Source organism: Sus scrofa, chromosome 16 (assembly GCF_054392235.1).
Source record: "Sus scrofa isolate SSC_HxYL_T2T_F1_AM1 chromosome 16, Sscrofa_HxYL_maternal_Yorkshire_Landrace_v2.0, whole genome shotgun sequence".
Lineage (NCBI taxonomy): Eukaryota > Metazoa > Chordata > Mammalia > Artiodactyla > Suidae > Sus > Sus scrofa.
The window spans coordinates 41,478,822-41,494,106 of NC_139398.1; the positions used below are offsets into that span (position 1 = coordinate 41,478,822).

General features: G+C 36.9%; 1 protein-coding gene across 1 annotated transcript in view; it reads right to left on the bottom strand.

The window, feature by feature from the left end:
• HCN1 (hyperpolarization activated cyclic nucleotide gated potassium channel 1) overlaps positions 1-15,285 on the bottom strand; it is a 371,079-nt gene that overhangs the window by 68,143 nt on the left and 287,651 nt on the right. Inside the window, exon 5 of the mRNA XM_021077110.2 lies at positions 7,425-7,571. Coding sequence (XP_020932769.2) covers positions 7,425-7,571 — 147 coding nt within the window. The remainder of the gene's footprint in view (positions 1-7,424; positions 7,572-15,285) is intronic.

Here is a 15,285-nt window from a genome sequence, read left to right on the forward strand (position 1 = left end):
CTGCATCTGCGACCTACACCACAGTTTACAGCAACACTGGATCTCCAACCCACTGAGCAAGGCCAGGGATTGAACCTGCATCCTCATGGATGCTCGTCAGATTCATTTCCACTGGGCCTTGATGGGAACTCCCAGGCCATACTTTTAACCATGATGCTGCACAGCCCTCCAGAGTAGGTTTTCACTACTCTGTGATTTGATATATAACTGAAAGTATAACTATTCATGGCACTGAATATCATAAAGGTGGTTTAAACTTTTCAAACCGATGAAACTGAACAGTTTTGAGCAAACAGGGGAAAACAGGAGTATATCATAAGCAGATGGAGGAAGAAGAAAAAGAGGGCTCTCCAGGGCAAGCCAGGACAGGATACAACTGGGAGGGAAAAGAGGTTTCTAGAGATCACTCAAGTCCATTTTTGCAGGCTCTGAATTGGAATTAGACACAGCCACAGAGCAACAAGGGAATGAAGATTATAGATGATAGATAATGAATGCTTCACAAAAGAGTGGCTCTACTTTAAAATGCCAAGTTTCTGAGTACCATCTTAGGTATTTTTCTCAGAAAATTGTGGCTATTCCTCTACTTTCTGGTCCCAGGTATATTAGTCCATGGTGAAAGATACTTTTTTAAGATGACTTAACACTCACTTCTCAGAATGCTGACAAGGCCAGAGGAGCCAGCACTCAGGTCATATGGTCTAGCCTGAGGATGAAGAACACACAGATTTATCTGCCACTTTGAACCTTCTACACCTTAAGGTGGCTTACTACTTAGGTTTGAACAGGGCATCCAGCAACCTTTATTTCATGAGCCACTAATAACACTCTAGGGTACACCTGGCATAACAATGTAAGGAAAAAGTATTTTCTATTTGTTCTATGAATGTTATTACATTATTGAGATTCAAAAAAAGCATGTAGTATCTTTTATAATAATGTTCTATTGGAATATTCCCCCACCCCCAGGTTGACTGCAATCAATCACTAATGTGTGTATATAAATCTTGAGAAGGTTAAAAATAAAATAAAAACAGCCAGATGCAAAATAGGACCTTCTGGATTACAGTGCACGTATCAAAGCTTTATAGTGCATATGAATATATAGTGCACAATAAAAATCATTTTGTTATATATTAGAAACCATATTATCCATAGCATAATCTAAAGTGATATTAAGGAAATTGTGTGGCCACATTATTTCATGGTTCTGGGTATCACTTTCATCACTTTTCTTATCCATGCCAGCGTCTCTGTTGTGTCTACAAAACACTCTCTCCAAGCTCTAATAATCAATGATTCTTTGAGATGGTTGCCAAGTATGAGATCCTTATTTAATGTGTCTTTGTTTATTTATCCAACAAGTAATTGTTAAATATGTATTCTCTAGGGGCTGGAGCTATGGTGGGAATTTCAAGAAAGACAAAGTCTTTTGTTTTCTTGGATCCTGAGTTCCTATAGCAGAAAAAACAATTAACAAACAAATAAAAACGGACAACAAGACAACAGAGTGATGTGATAGAGAATGACTGCAAGGGAATTAATTCAGATGAATTTCTTAGAGAAGACCCTATTGCAGAGGTAACACTTGTATTGAGACTTGAACAGTAAGAATGAGTCATGTATTGCTTGAAGGGGTTTCAGCAATTTGTCTTCAATGTATGAAAAAGATAAATCATCTCATTTGTGCATAGAAATGGAAATAGAAGAATGCTTTCAACAAAGTAGTGATTTCAAAATTTCTATTAGTTGAATTAATCTGCATATGCATGATATGAGTTTTCTGCAAGAGCTTTCAAAGATCACACAAATCCAATTCTTCATACATCTTAGAGATTCTTCATATTTAAAAATATTCACACACATTGGAGAGAAAGGTTGGGTTGGCTAAACTGGGTGTAACAATATAGAACTAATTGATTATGAGTATGGAACAATTTTTACATTCATGAACATTACATTGACTTTCTTCCTCTATTTTCAAGCAACAGGTTTTTTGTATAAGTTTTTGAGAATCTGAAGTTTGACCTGCCCTTTACATTTTTTTCTTTCTTTCGTCTTTTTGCCTTTTCCGGAGCCCCTCCCACGGCATATGGAGGTTCCCAGGCTAGGGGTCTAATCGGAGCTGTAGCCACCAGCCTACACCAGAGCCACAGCAATGAGAGATCCCAGCCGCGTCTGCGACCCACACCACAGCTCACTGCAACACCGGATCGTTAACCCACTGAGCAAGGCCAGGGATCGAACCGGCAACCTCATGGTTCCTAGTCGGATTCATTAACTACTGCGCCACGACGGGAACTCCGGCCCTGCCCTTTACTTTTATACGTTCCTGAGTACCTAGATTTGTGTTAATAGAAATCACTGTTCTTAATTATACATTAGCATCTCAAATTATGCAAAATACTCTAAAAAATGAGCTTTTTGGACAATGAAGCATTATAAGTCAAAAGTCTTGTTAAAATACAAGATAATTGTTGGCTCAAAATTGAATACATGTTTTACAGTTATATGTGGGAAGTGTATACAATGCACATCCTATATTTTTACCTTTTATTACAAAATACACGATAAATAATCTAGCTTTCTCTAAGTATCCTCATTTCATTAATTTGACATTTATTGTGTCAATCATTTAGTCTCTTCTCTGCGCCAGGCATTTTCTAAACTCTAGAGGCACAACAGGGACTTTTTAAAATATATCTTTGCATAAATTAATGCCCCATCTTCAAAAGTGGTATACAGCTTTTGAAAGGTGGAATGATGTATTTTACTACTTTAAAAATATTTCTGGAGTTCCCGTCGTGGCGCAGTGGTTAACGAATCCGACTAGGAACCATGAGGTTGCGGGTTTGGTCCTTGCCCTTGCTCAGTGGGTTAACGATCCGGCGTTGCCGTGAGCTGTGGTGTAGGTTGCAGACGCGGCTCGGATCCCGCATTGCTGTGGCTCTGGTGTGGGCTGGTGGCTACAGCTCCGATTCGACCCCTAGCCTGGGAACCTCCATATGCCGCGGGAGCGGCCCAAGAAATAGCAAAAAGACCAAAAAAAAAAAAAAAATTTTCTTCTTTTTTTCTTTTTTGGGCCACACCTGTGGCATATGGAAGTTCCCAGGCTAGGGGCCAAATTGGAGCGACAGCTGCCAGCCTATTCCACAGCCACAGCAACATGGGATCCAAGCCGTGTCTGTGACCTGCACCACAGCTCACACAGCTCACGGCAATGCCGGGTCCTTAACCCACTGAGTAAGGCCAGGGATCAAACCTACATCCTTATGGATACCAGTCAGGTTTGTTTCCACTGAGCCGTAACATGAACTATCAAGACATATTTCCCATTTGTTGTTATTGAACTTTTCTTCATAAAACCCAGGTTTTATTTGAATGATGACTTCTGTTATCTCTCTACCAATATCTTTCCTTCATTTCCTATTCACCTCCTCCTGCTTCCTTTCTAATAAAATCTTAACTAAGTACAACATAAAATTTAGGCTTTTGTGTGATTTTGATGCCAGAAGAACAAAAGCTGAAGAGCAGATGAACAAATGCAGAACACTATACTCACTTTTATAAGATGTTAGGCATTTGAGTATTTCATGCTTCTACTTGCAGGATCTCAAATTTTTTTAAAAAAATTATTGAAATATAGTTGATTTACAATGCTGCATTAATTTCTGCTGCACAGCAAAGTGACTCAATTATACACATATATTATTTTCATATTATTTTCCATTATGGTTCATCATAGGATACTGAATATAGTTCCCTGTGCTATGCAAAGGGCCTTGTTGTTTATCCATCCTATACACACTAGTTTGCATCTGCTAATCTGAAACTCCCAATCCTTCCCTCTCCCACCCTCCCTACTCCTTGGCAACCACAAGTCTGTTCCTTATGGCTGTGAGTCTTTCTGTATCATAGATAGCTTCATCTATGTCATATTTTAGATTCCATATATGTGACATCATATGTCATTTTTCTTTCTTTTTCTGACTTTCTTTGATTAGTATGTTGATCTCTAGGTCTATCCATGTTGCTGCAGATGGCATTATTTCATTCTTTTTACAGCTGAATAATATTCCTTTGTGTGTGTGTGTGAGTGTATCTCACATCTTCTATAAAAGATCTCTAATTTTTTAAAAAAGTATCCATGATTTTTAATCCTGTTTTTCATTCATAATTCTGTTAAGGACCATTCACGCAGAAATATTTAACGAGTTCCCACCACATACTGGTCACTTCGGATACAGAGTTATTTTAACACAGTTTCTATCCTCCAGAAACTCAGTCTTGAAAGAGACAAATGATAAATACAGTGATAGAGAATGGTCAGGGAAAATTTATGAAGAAGGTCATGCCTCATAAGAATGTTTGACGGAAAATGAAGGTAAGCTGAGTAGAAAGGATTGAAGATGGAGAGAACAGCATGAAGAAAGTTAAAGAAGCAATTAGAAACAACCCCCCCCCGCCCCAGGAAATCATCAACAATTTGCTTTTGATGAAGCATGAATGTAAAGAGAAGATAGAGACCCTGACCTATAACATTTGAAAATATAAGGGAAAAAATTATTCTAACTTAATGACAGGAATTGAGTTGTAAGAATTGAGGAAACTGGAGATGTATCTATCAAAGATCTTTTAAGGGGTTAAAAATAAAAAGAGGATTTTTTTTCCAGTGAAGATTCAACTAAAGTGGGGCAAGACATTATTAAGACATTATTAAGACATTATTATTAAGACATTATTATTAAGACATTATTAAGACATTATTAAGACATTATTAAGAAAAATTTCTTGCTATCCTGATTTTACATCACAGTGAGCATTTTTAGCATCGAGGAATGCTTTCCATTGAAGCTTTTTTTTTTGTGTTTTTTTTTTTTGTCTTTCAAGGGCTGCACCAGTGGCATATGGAGGTTCCCAGGCTAGGGGTCTAATCAGAGCTGTAGCTGCCAGACTACACCACAGCCACAGTAGTGCCAGATAGGAGCTGAGTCTGTGATCTATATCACAGCTCACCTCACTGAGCAAGGCCAGGGATTGAACCCACAACCTCTTGGTTCCTCGTAGGATTCGTTAACCACTGTACCACAACAGGAACTCTGATATATTCTTTTTTAAAATACAAAGTTGGACTTAACTTTCTCAAAGCAAAAAGATTTATATATTCTTATTTGATTGAGGACACTGTAGAGAAAATAAGCTAACCAATGGCAGATATTTAGCTTCTTCAATTTACAAAACTCTTAACTGATGTCTTAAGGTTTAGGAAATACAGATAACTTTTGATGGATGCAGTCACTTAGGAATAGTTAGAAATGGTATAGATGCCAGTTGGAATGGACATATTTAATGCATATTTTATATAGACTACATATACTAAGAATGTCAAGAAAAAATTTAAATATAGACTAAATGGTCTTTGCACTTAAGGAACTTTCAAGACAAAAGTTGAGGAAACCAATGTGGAAAAATTGTGATAATAGAATGAATAAGTAGTACATGAGCATGTGCCCCGGGGGTCAGAGAAAACAGAGACCAGATCTAGTCTGGAAAACCAAAGAAGGTAAATATTATTTGAACTAGATTTGTCAAGAGTTGAGAAGCATATCTGGAAAATATATGCTGCAAGTTGAGAAATCAGAATTGATTTTTGCAAAATAGTAGATTGCATAGTTTGGCTCTAGATCACTTTGGAACATTCAGGGCAGCAGGGAAAAAATAAAGCTAGAAATTTGGCCAGGATCAGAGCAGAGAAGGGCTGGAATATAAGCCTAAGGAGGCTATACTTATTTTATAATATAAAGACTGAAAATTTCTACGCAGAGGCATGACTAGCTCATACACATAAAAGAAGATCAATCTGTCATCATTGCTTTAAATGGTAGTTAGAGAAAACAGACCAAAAGCTGAAAGGTAAACTAAGGGAACAGTGCATACAGTCCATGTGAGAGAAACAGAGTTAGGGGAACGGTGCTGGGAAAGGAAATGAGGGCATAGGTGTAAGATATATTGTCACAGTGAATTGATAGCATTTGGTGACTGGATGTGCAGAGGAGAAAAACATTTTTAAAAAGACTAAAATTTTACATTCCAAATGACTTGAAAGAATCACTAAAACATTTTGAGAAAGACTTCAAAGGATAAATGGTTCAGTGATGGAAGATAATGACTTTAATATACAGCTTACAAGTACTCAGGGCAAGGGATATCACATAGCTATTAAAAAAACAGAGCTTATGGCAAGAACTTGGAGCTCAAGTTCATGGAGTGGGAGAGTGAGATGAAATAAGTAAGAGAATAAATTCAAAAATGTAAAATGAAAAGCCAATGGCTCAGTTTTGGCTCAGGGTGAAAGAAAGCCCAGCAACGAGATTTGGGATATGGGTATTATTAAGAGTTTAAAAGAACCACCAGGGGCTCAGAGACAAAGGATTTGATGATTAAATGGTCACAGGTAATTTTCAAGGGAAAAATTGTCATAAACACGGGGAGATTGAACCACAAAGTAGTAACTGTAAAGTAATCTTTTGAGAAGGTTGGTGGTAAAAGGAGAAAGAGCAAAATGGTGTAAGGAAGACAAACAATCAATAGAATGTTCTTTTCATCTGGGAGTGACGTGAACATTCTAGTGGCCAGATTAAAGACTTCTATGCAGGGATGTAAAGGAGACAGGGGGCAAAGAGGTGGTTATTGATGTCGCAAAGTGTTTTGATGTGGTAACAGAAAACGAATTTCTCACTACAGGTTGGGCGAGTCTGTGATCAGGGTCCAGGAGATGAACAGACAAAATGAAGACAGGAGGAAAGTAGAAATCAAAAGGAAGTGAACAAAACAGTTTGGTGAGCATAGGATGAGAGTGGAAGATTGGGAGGATACAGATAATGAAGATATCACAAGGAATTTTGTAGCTAGGGAAACAGAACATGAAACAATGTCCTGAGAAGCATAATTAGGAGAACAATTTTTTCTTTTTTCTGTATTTTTAGGATAGTGCCTGTACCATATGGAGGTTCCCAGGCTAGGGGTCCAATCAGAGCTATCGCTGCTGGCCTACACCACAGCCACAGCAACACCAGATCTGAGCCGCATCTGCGACTTACACCACAGCTCATGGCAATGCCAGATTCTTAACCCACTGGGTGAGGCCAGGGATTGAACCCTCATCCTTATGGTTATTAGTTGGGTTCATTACTGCTGAGCCACAATGGGGACTGCAGGAGAAACATTTTTAAGTTACTTTTTAATATAAGAGCCTATAAATGAGAGAACATAAACAAAAATAAAAGCAAAAAAAAAAGAAAAGGTTAACATTGTTTTAATTTTCCTTTTGAGTGGTGTCAAGACATGAACTTGAGGCTTTCCCAGGAAAAGAGATAAAAAAAAAATGATCATGCACATGGAGATGGGAGGACTATAAATCTTACCTCTCTCAGAGGATCATTGAGTTCATTGAGAATATTTTCCTCATCAAAGATTTTGCCTTGGTATCTGTGTTCATAGTAATCATGTATTTTCTGACGCATATCAGCTGGTAACTTATGGAATGACATGTACTGTTCCACTTGCTTATACTGTAGGGAAAGAATAAACAGAAATTAGAAAACATTATTAGAGTGTGTGAAAAATCACGATGCTACTTTGTTGTGCTATATTCAGTAATACTTGAATAATTCTATCTTTTAAAAGGAAGGAACTAATGTACTAGGTTATAATATACCTACCCTTGTCACACACACTATAGGCATTATAGAAGGCATTTGTTTAGGTAAACATTTCCTATGAAAAACTGAGATGTTATGGAGAAGAAGCCTGAAGGAGTAGAGAGTGAATTTAAGGGAGCAGCCCCAGAAAAGCCAGTGATGAGGCAGGAAAAATAAATGCGATGCTATATTTTTGGAATTTTTTTTTCAGCTGAGTTAGAAGTATGAAATTGTTGTTTCACTCTCCATTTGGAAAAAGAATCTCATAACTTGGAATAGTATAAAAGGTTTTATCTGAGACCTTATAGCAAAAGATCAGACCTAATTAAAATTTGAATCTGGAGACAGAAAGCTTGGCAACTGTTTACAAGTCATAGATACTCAAGCAACACTGATGCCCTATAAATTAAGAGAATATGTCATGCTTCAGTTTAGGACTTAGAAAAAAAATGTGGATGAGACTAGATTCACATTATTTTATGGCTGAAACTTAGACATTTAGGTTCATTTAAGCAAGTTGTTCTTAAGCCTGATTGTTTATGAATCTGAGGTGAGGTAGTCTTTTGGGCAAGTGATTGCAGGTTTAACTCCAGACCTTGATTCCATTGTGGTATCTGCCTTTTTAAATTTATACACACATTCATATACATACACATTTAAAAAATAATCCCTGTAAATCAAACAGGAGCACAGAAGTATGGATTTTACCTGGGAACTTATTAGAAGAGAATTTCAGGGTTTACCTCTAACTGATGAAGTAAGAATGTGCACCTCAAAAATATTCTTTCACATTTAAGTTTGAGAAATAGTCCCTGGATATTTCAAATACAGGCGGTCAGAATATTATACTTTGAAAAAATTAGTTAGAGCCCCAATATTAGTTTCATTGTATAGATCATAAAAACGAGTACCAAAAAAAGGTAGGTAATAAAACTGGATAAAGATACTGGAATAAACATCCTTCCTTAAACACAATACATTTGTTGTATTACCTATGACAATTTTTCTCTTAAAAATTTTCCTGACAACAGAGCTCAGACTAGAAATTCTAGGTGACCAGACACTTTGCCCATAATCATCAAAATTGTCAATTGTTAGTTGATAACACTTCTGTGTAATGACAAATAGCAATCCATTATATTATATTTCTTCAAATTTTTTACATACTTTCCTTACATATAATATTCATATTTTTGGATATTCTTCGTTAGAGATTAGTATTCTTAAAGGAAGTAAAACTTTGTCATGCAATTCCTTTATTCAGTCACCAGACTGTTCCCTAAAGTATTTAAAGCTTCCAGGTGTATGTATATATGTGTGTGTGTATATGTGTGTGTGTGTGTGTGTGTGTATATACATACATACAGATATATATATCTGAAGAAACTTGATTATGATTTAGGCATTCTGAATTTAGGCCCCAACGCTGTCACTGTCTCCGTGTGTGAGTGGCTTCTCATATGTACTTGGAAAGGATTGGTCAGAATCTCTATGCCTACCTATCCTTGGTAGTCCACCCCTAGAGACCTGGGATTCAGCCTACTTGACCCCTCATAAAGCTGGTTCACAGGAAAAAAGCTTTGGTAGCCTTTTCTACAAGATTGCTGTGTAGAATAAAGTTGATTTGCAGCTGGACTGAAAAAGCTCCATCTTTATTTCTAGAGACATAGGTGTACCTGACTTTTAGTCTTAGCTAAAAAGAGGGCAGTGGGATATTTGATGCATTGTTTAGGGTCTAAAACACCACTGGCGACCCCTCAATGCTAACCTATACTCTAATGATTTGCAACTAGCCAACGTGGTTTGACTAGTTTGGCTCAACTGAGAGCTTTGGTGGTGAGCTCCTTCCAAGTCAAGACTCCTCGCATAGATCTTGGTGAATCAGGCCAGAGACTCAGCATGTTCCAGGGGCCCAAAGACAGAACCCACAGGCACAGTGCTGGGAAAAGGCCCTCTGGTCGCTGATGCTTGTGACATTCTTTTTCTCTGCTTCATTGTGTCTCTCGCCTTCCAACAAAAGCCTCATATGAGTATCACCTGCGGAGTCTAGTGGGTTCTGTCAAATATCCAAACTTGGGAAAACAATAAAATAACTTCAGACAACAGGGCTGCCAGGTTGGACACTTAGGACATTGATGAAAGTCCTTTCAGTTCTGGCCAAATAAAGGATTCAACTTTTATCAGGACCATTAGGTGTCAAGTAATCTCTGTTTACTTTTCCTCAACAAAAAAGTGTTCGCCCAAACACTGCTTGGAGTAGTAAGAATCCTTTACTGACCTCTAGAATTCTCCTTTCTCTGCATGCATCTCAAGGGTATAGGAGGCAGCACTAAAACTTAATAGTATTTTCTTCATTCATATTTGTTTAACTAGATACAAATGTTACCTATGAAATTATTTAATTTTCATGGAAATTCAGGCTTGGTTGAGTCTCATTATTTTTCCTCGCAGAAATCATTCAAATTCTTTTAGACTTCAGTCTACTGATCTATAGTAAATGATTCTCCTGTTCCTTCAGACAAAAGTTCCATGAATATTTCTTGTCATTTACCAAGTTCAGTTTGAATTTTGAGTCTATGTTACATATTTTAAACACTCATTTATTCACAGTAATTATTGGCCTAACAAGTATTAATTGACTGCTGTGGGCCACTGGTTCTCAAGGTGTGATTACCAAATTGCCAGTATCACCTGGGGACTAGAAATGCACATGTGTAGTCTGCACCCCAGACCAAGTGAATCAGAAACTCTGAGTTAGAAACTCTAGCAATATGTTTTAACAGGACACTTCTATATGCCAAATACTGTGTTAGCCTAGGACATAAGGAAGTATGTCTGAGTGAGAGTAGGGGGGAAGAGAAGAAATTCAATTTCTGACAAGTAAAATTTAAGATGCCTGTGACACATCCTCATGGTTATGACGTAGGTCAGAAGAGAAAACATACATGTAGTTCATGACTAAGGGGTCACTAAGGACGCATCCAATGAAGAAATAAAAAGACAAAAAGTGGAACCAATGTTGTAAAAGCAGTTGTCTTGTCAGTTGTGCAAGTTCAGGGAACTCACGTTAGCCAGGAAGACATAAGAGCAGAACCAGAAAAGCTTGATTAACAGAATCCAAAGGATAAAGTTTCAAAGGGAGCAGGCTCAAAAGGAATATATTCTTAGAAAATGTGTATTGGACCCTGGCCAGTGAACTTGGGAATTAAGTAGTAATCGTCATTAGAACTGTTAGAACACACTTAAAGAAAACGGAAGCTATTTCTTTTTGTATATATTTTCCTCATATAACAATACTTACAAGAATGAATAAAAATATCACCTTCGTGTGATGTGAGGAAATAAAAATTACAAACAAATCTCTGAAGAAGACTCATAGTGGTAGAGGGACAATGAATGAACTCAAAGTTAGAAGTTATATATAACTTGGTAAAGTCAAAAATGATAAAATAGCAAAGTTCTGTTAATCTTGCAATATACTATATGCAAAAGGTGATGTGTTGCCTTTCATATCACTGATGAAAAGATTTTTGAAAGCCAAAGATGCAAATACAATTCTCTCTTGAATATATAAAATCAAATTTCATCTCATCAGATCTAAAAGACTAAAAAACAGTTACCATTTAAAATTCTAATGTACTTTTATTTTTTAAATGTTCTGTGCACTTAAAATAATGTACATAAATAATGAGTGTACGTGATATTATAGGCATTCAGAACAGGCCTCCCCAAGATGTGTCATTTGGCATGTGGATTAGTTTGAGACTCTGTAGGTTCAAGAGAAATTACTTCCCCTCCCTTGACTACATAGAATAATTTAAATTGGGGACTTTTTTTCCCAGAAAAAGAGTTATTACTAAAGAGATAAATATTATCTAAGTGGTCCCATCTGTGTGAAGGCAAACATCTACTTACACAACTGCTTTTCTTTTCTTTTCTTTTTTTTTTTTTGTCTTTTTGCCTTTTCTAGGGCCGCTCCCACGGCATATGGAGGTTCCCAGGCTACGGGTCTAATCGGATCTGTAGCCACCAGCCTACGCCACAGCCACAGCAACGCGGGATCCGAGCCGTGTCTGCAACCTACACCACAGGTCATGGCACCGCCAGATCCTTAACCCACTGAGCAAGGCCAGGGATCGAACCCACAACCTCATGGTTCCTATTCAGATTCATTAACCACTGAGCCACGATGGGAACTCCACAATTGCTTTTTTTCTTGTAGTCCCATGAATTATTACCCTCCTGTCTTTGAGAGCCACAGGCCCTATCCCATTTTTTAGCCCAGGATGGCATATATACCTTATTTCATCTCTGTCTCTGAACCACTCCTATATGTGGGCTTTCTGACCCTATCAAGTATGCGGGATTCAAGTACATATGAGAAATAAGATTTTCACCTGTTAACTGGTTCATGTCAATTTACTTCTTAGACGAGTCAGAAGAAACTAGAAGGATAGAGGAACATTTTCTTTCTCCCTGACAATGTTAAAAAAATGAGATCTAACAGAGGGTTTATAACAAATGGCTACATTGCATTGTCAAACCCACCAGTCTCATTTTTTCCATGCCACCGTTTTTTAAAAGGTGTTTTGTCCATATAAGTAAGCATTATATTTCTATTTTATATGGATTAATTACAGGCATCACTTACTGACTTTTTGCCATGACAAAGTGGTTTAACTACTTACAGTCCTCATATCATCTCACTCCTTTTCTCACACTATAATTGTGTCACTAATGTTAATTCTTCCCTTGCAACTTTACATAATGTATTTATATTTTTAGAACTTGTTCAGAGAACACTAGACAAGTATACCAGGTGAAAGTAACAAGCTTCCTCCTTCATCCCTACTTTCTAGCATCTGTCATCTCTACTTTTACAATGTAGAGGCAGGTTATAATTGTGTACTCATAACTGAACCTACCAAATCCACAAAGTGTTGACATTACTATGACTGCATATCACAATGCCAAGTAGAACATTTGGTGATATTTCTTTTTGTTTCATGGATTTTTAATCACTTTTATTTCTTGCACAACTAGCTTTTATTTTTAGTTTCATTTTTTTTCAGCCTTCCTATCCTGTCCATATCTATTGAGTTTTCTCAAGAGATTTTCCTATAGGACTTCTCTCTACAACATCCCTGGTTGGGCTGACTATTCCTAGACCCTATGCTTTTCTTACTTAAATGAAACCAATCCCTAAGTAAACAGCTAAGAAATATTGAGCAGGATATAGGTTTCTTGAACCTGTTCTTGTCTAAATATGTCTCAGTTAAACTCAGACTTGATGGATAACCTGGCTACATACAGAATTCTAGTTTGAACTCCACTAGCTGGATGGTGAGCCTTTGGATAAGTGACTCACTTGGATGGAGGTGGTCCATGTTTCTTATCACTTATTTCACGATTCTTTTTTCTGAATTTTCCCCTACCTTTCCCTACAGTCTCTATAGTCTCTCTACATTCCCCTACTTTCTTAAATATTTCCTGCAATTACTAGAACTCATTTAGATTCCAAATATCTCTTCATTTTTCTTTGAGTATTTATTTTCACAATTTTATTGTGTTCAGTTTAGAAATATACTAATAGGTGAGATTTTAAAAAATAAATTTAAGGCACCCTTTTATTCCTGAAAAATACAGGATGTCACAGTAGAAGGTAATTGAAAAGTATCCACTGAATTTAGTTTCAGTAAAGTTTTGCTCTCAGTGGTTTCACTGGATTGTGTGTATGTCTCAGGAGTGGGGGCAATTCAAAACCAGTTGCAGTGATTTGAGACTAAATGGAAGAAACAGAAAATGTAAGCATTTCTCTGACATGCTCTAGTTAAAAGCAGAGAGCTATAATGATAGCATGGCAAATGTAAACAATTCCAAAAATTAAAAAATCTCTCTTAATCATATTTCTATTGTTTTTGTATTCATGAAATGTTATCCTTGACAGAAAACTGAATCACTCCCACCTTAGTATCGCCCTACTCCTTCATCCCAATCCTCAAGGCATCACCAAATCATGTAAATTCTATTTGCCGAAAGTTTCAATACTTTTCCCTTGCATCATCATTATTATTATTCTAATCAAAGTAACTTTATCCTCTAAACTCATCCCTAGCATTCTAACTACAGTCTCCGTATCTATTTGAACATACTTACTTCCTGTGGCTTTAATTCATTTTCAACGACCCAGAGAAATCTTTCCTCAAAGCCTTTTAATAGCTTCCCATTGGCTTCAGGATTAAGTCCAGCTTCTTTGGCCCATGTGGGCTTCTCCTCCTCTACTGTGTGCATTACCCCTTTGTTCACTATGCCTTGCTATAGTCAATGTCTTTCATATTCTTAAACTTACCCTGCTGGCTGTATGCTCATGCTGTTTCCTCAATCTGGGATGTTCTTCTACCACATAATTCCCTGACTAATATCTATTTATTCTTTGATTTTCTCCTCAAATGTCACTACATCAGGGAAGTATTCTCTGACTCCTTAGGCAATGTAAATTCCTCTTTCACTTGTAGACAATGCTGAGTTTACTTCTTATTTATGCTAAGAGCACCTGTGACTAACATGCTAAGTGTCAGCCCTTGGCTGTCCTGTTTACCACTGAATCTGCTAAGGTGTTTGTACATACTAAGTTCTCAAGCATTCACTGATTGCAAATCTGGTTTGTTATGCACTTCCTGAAAATTCTTTAGGTGAAAGATACAAAGAATGTGATCTCTGCCTCCTTTCAGTTATAATAATGGTGTCAATGGAGGATGCCAGATAGGAAGCTTCTCCCACATGACTTGAAATTTTGGATTCATATTTTACTATTACTGATTATTATTGTTTATCACTCAGAGAAAATTTATTAAATATAAGATTCTGAACTCTAATCCACAGCAATTAAAGTGGATTATTCTATTCTTTAAAGAACTGTGGTTTCTGTCCAAATCTATATTAGTCTTTCTGCCAAACACAGCAATAAGAAGGAGGAAATTATTGATTATAAAAGAGAAACTGCCTTCCATAATTCCAAAAATGTTTATAGTAATTATAAAAATAGAAGGTAATAAAAACATATTTATAGTAATTATAAAAATAGAAGGTAATAAAAACATGTTTATAGTAATTATAAAAATAGGAGAAGGTAATAAAAACATGTGCAAAGTATATGCAGTTTGATATTAAGTGATGAAGTACTTGATTGACTGACAGTTCCTCTATGCCTTCTTTTTTTCTTTTTGGTTTTTTTTTTCCATGCAGCATATGGAAATTCCCGGGCTAGATCAAATTAGAGCTGCAGCTGCTGCTACAGCCACGGCCATAGCAATGCAGGATCCAACCCTTGTCTGTGACCTACACCACAGCTCACAGCATTCGCAACGCCAGATCCTTAACCCACTGAGTGAGGCCAGGGATCAAACCCATATCCTCATGGATACTAGTCGGGTTCGTTACTGCTGAATCGCAATGGGAATTCCTCTTATGCCTTCTATTTCAACTTTTTCTATCAAGATTTTGAAATTGTGACAATTTCTTTAAGTTTGACATTATTTAATAAGCTATTTCTTAGGGCTGTGGAGAGTATATAAGAAATATGACA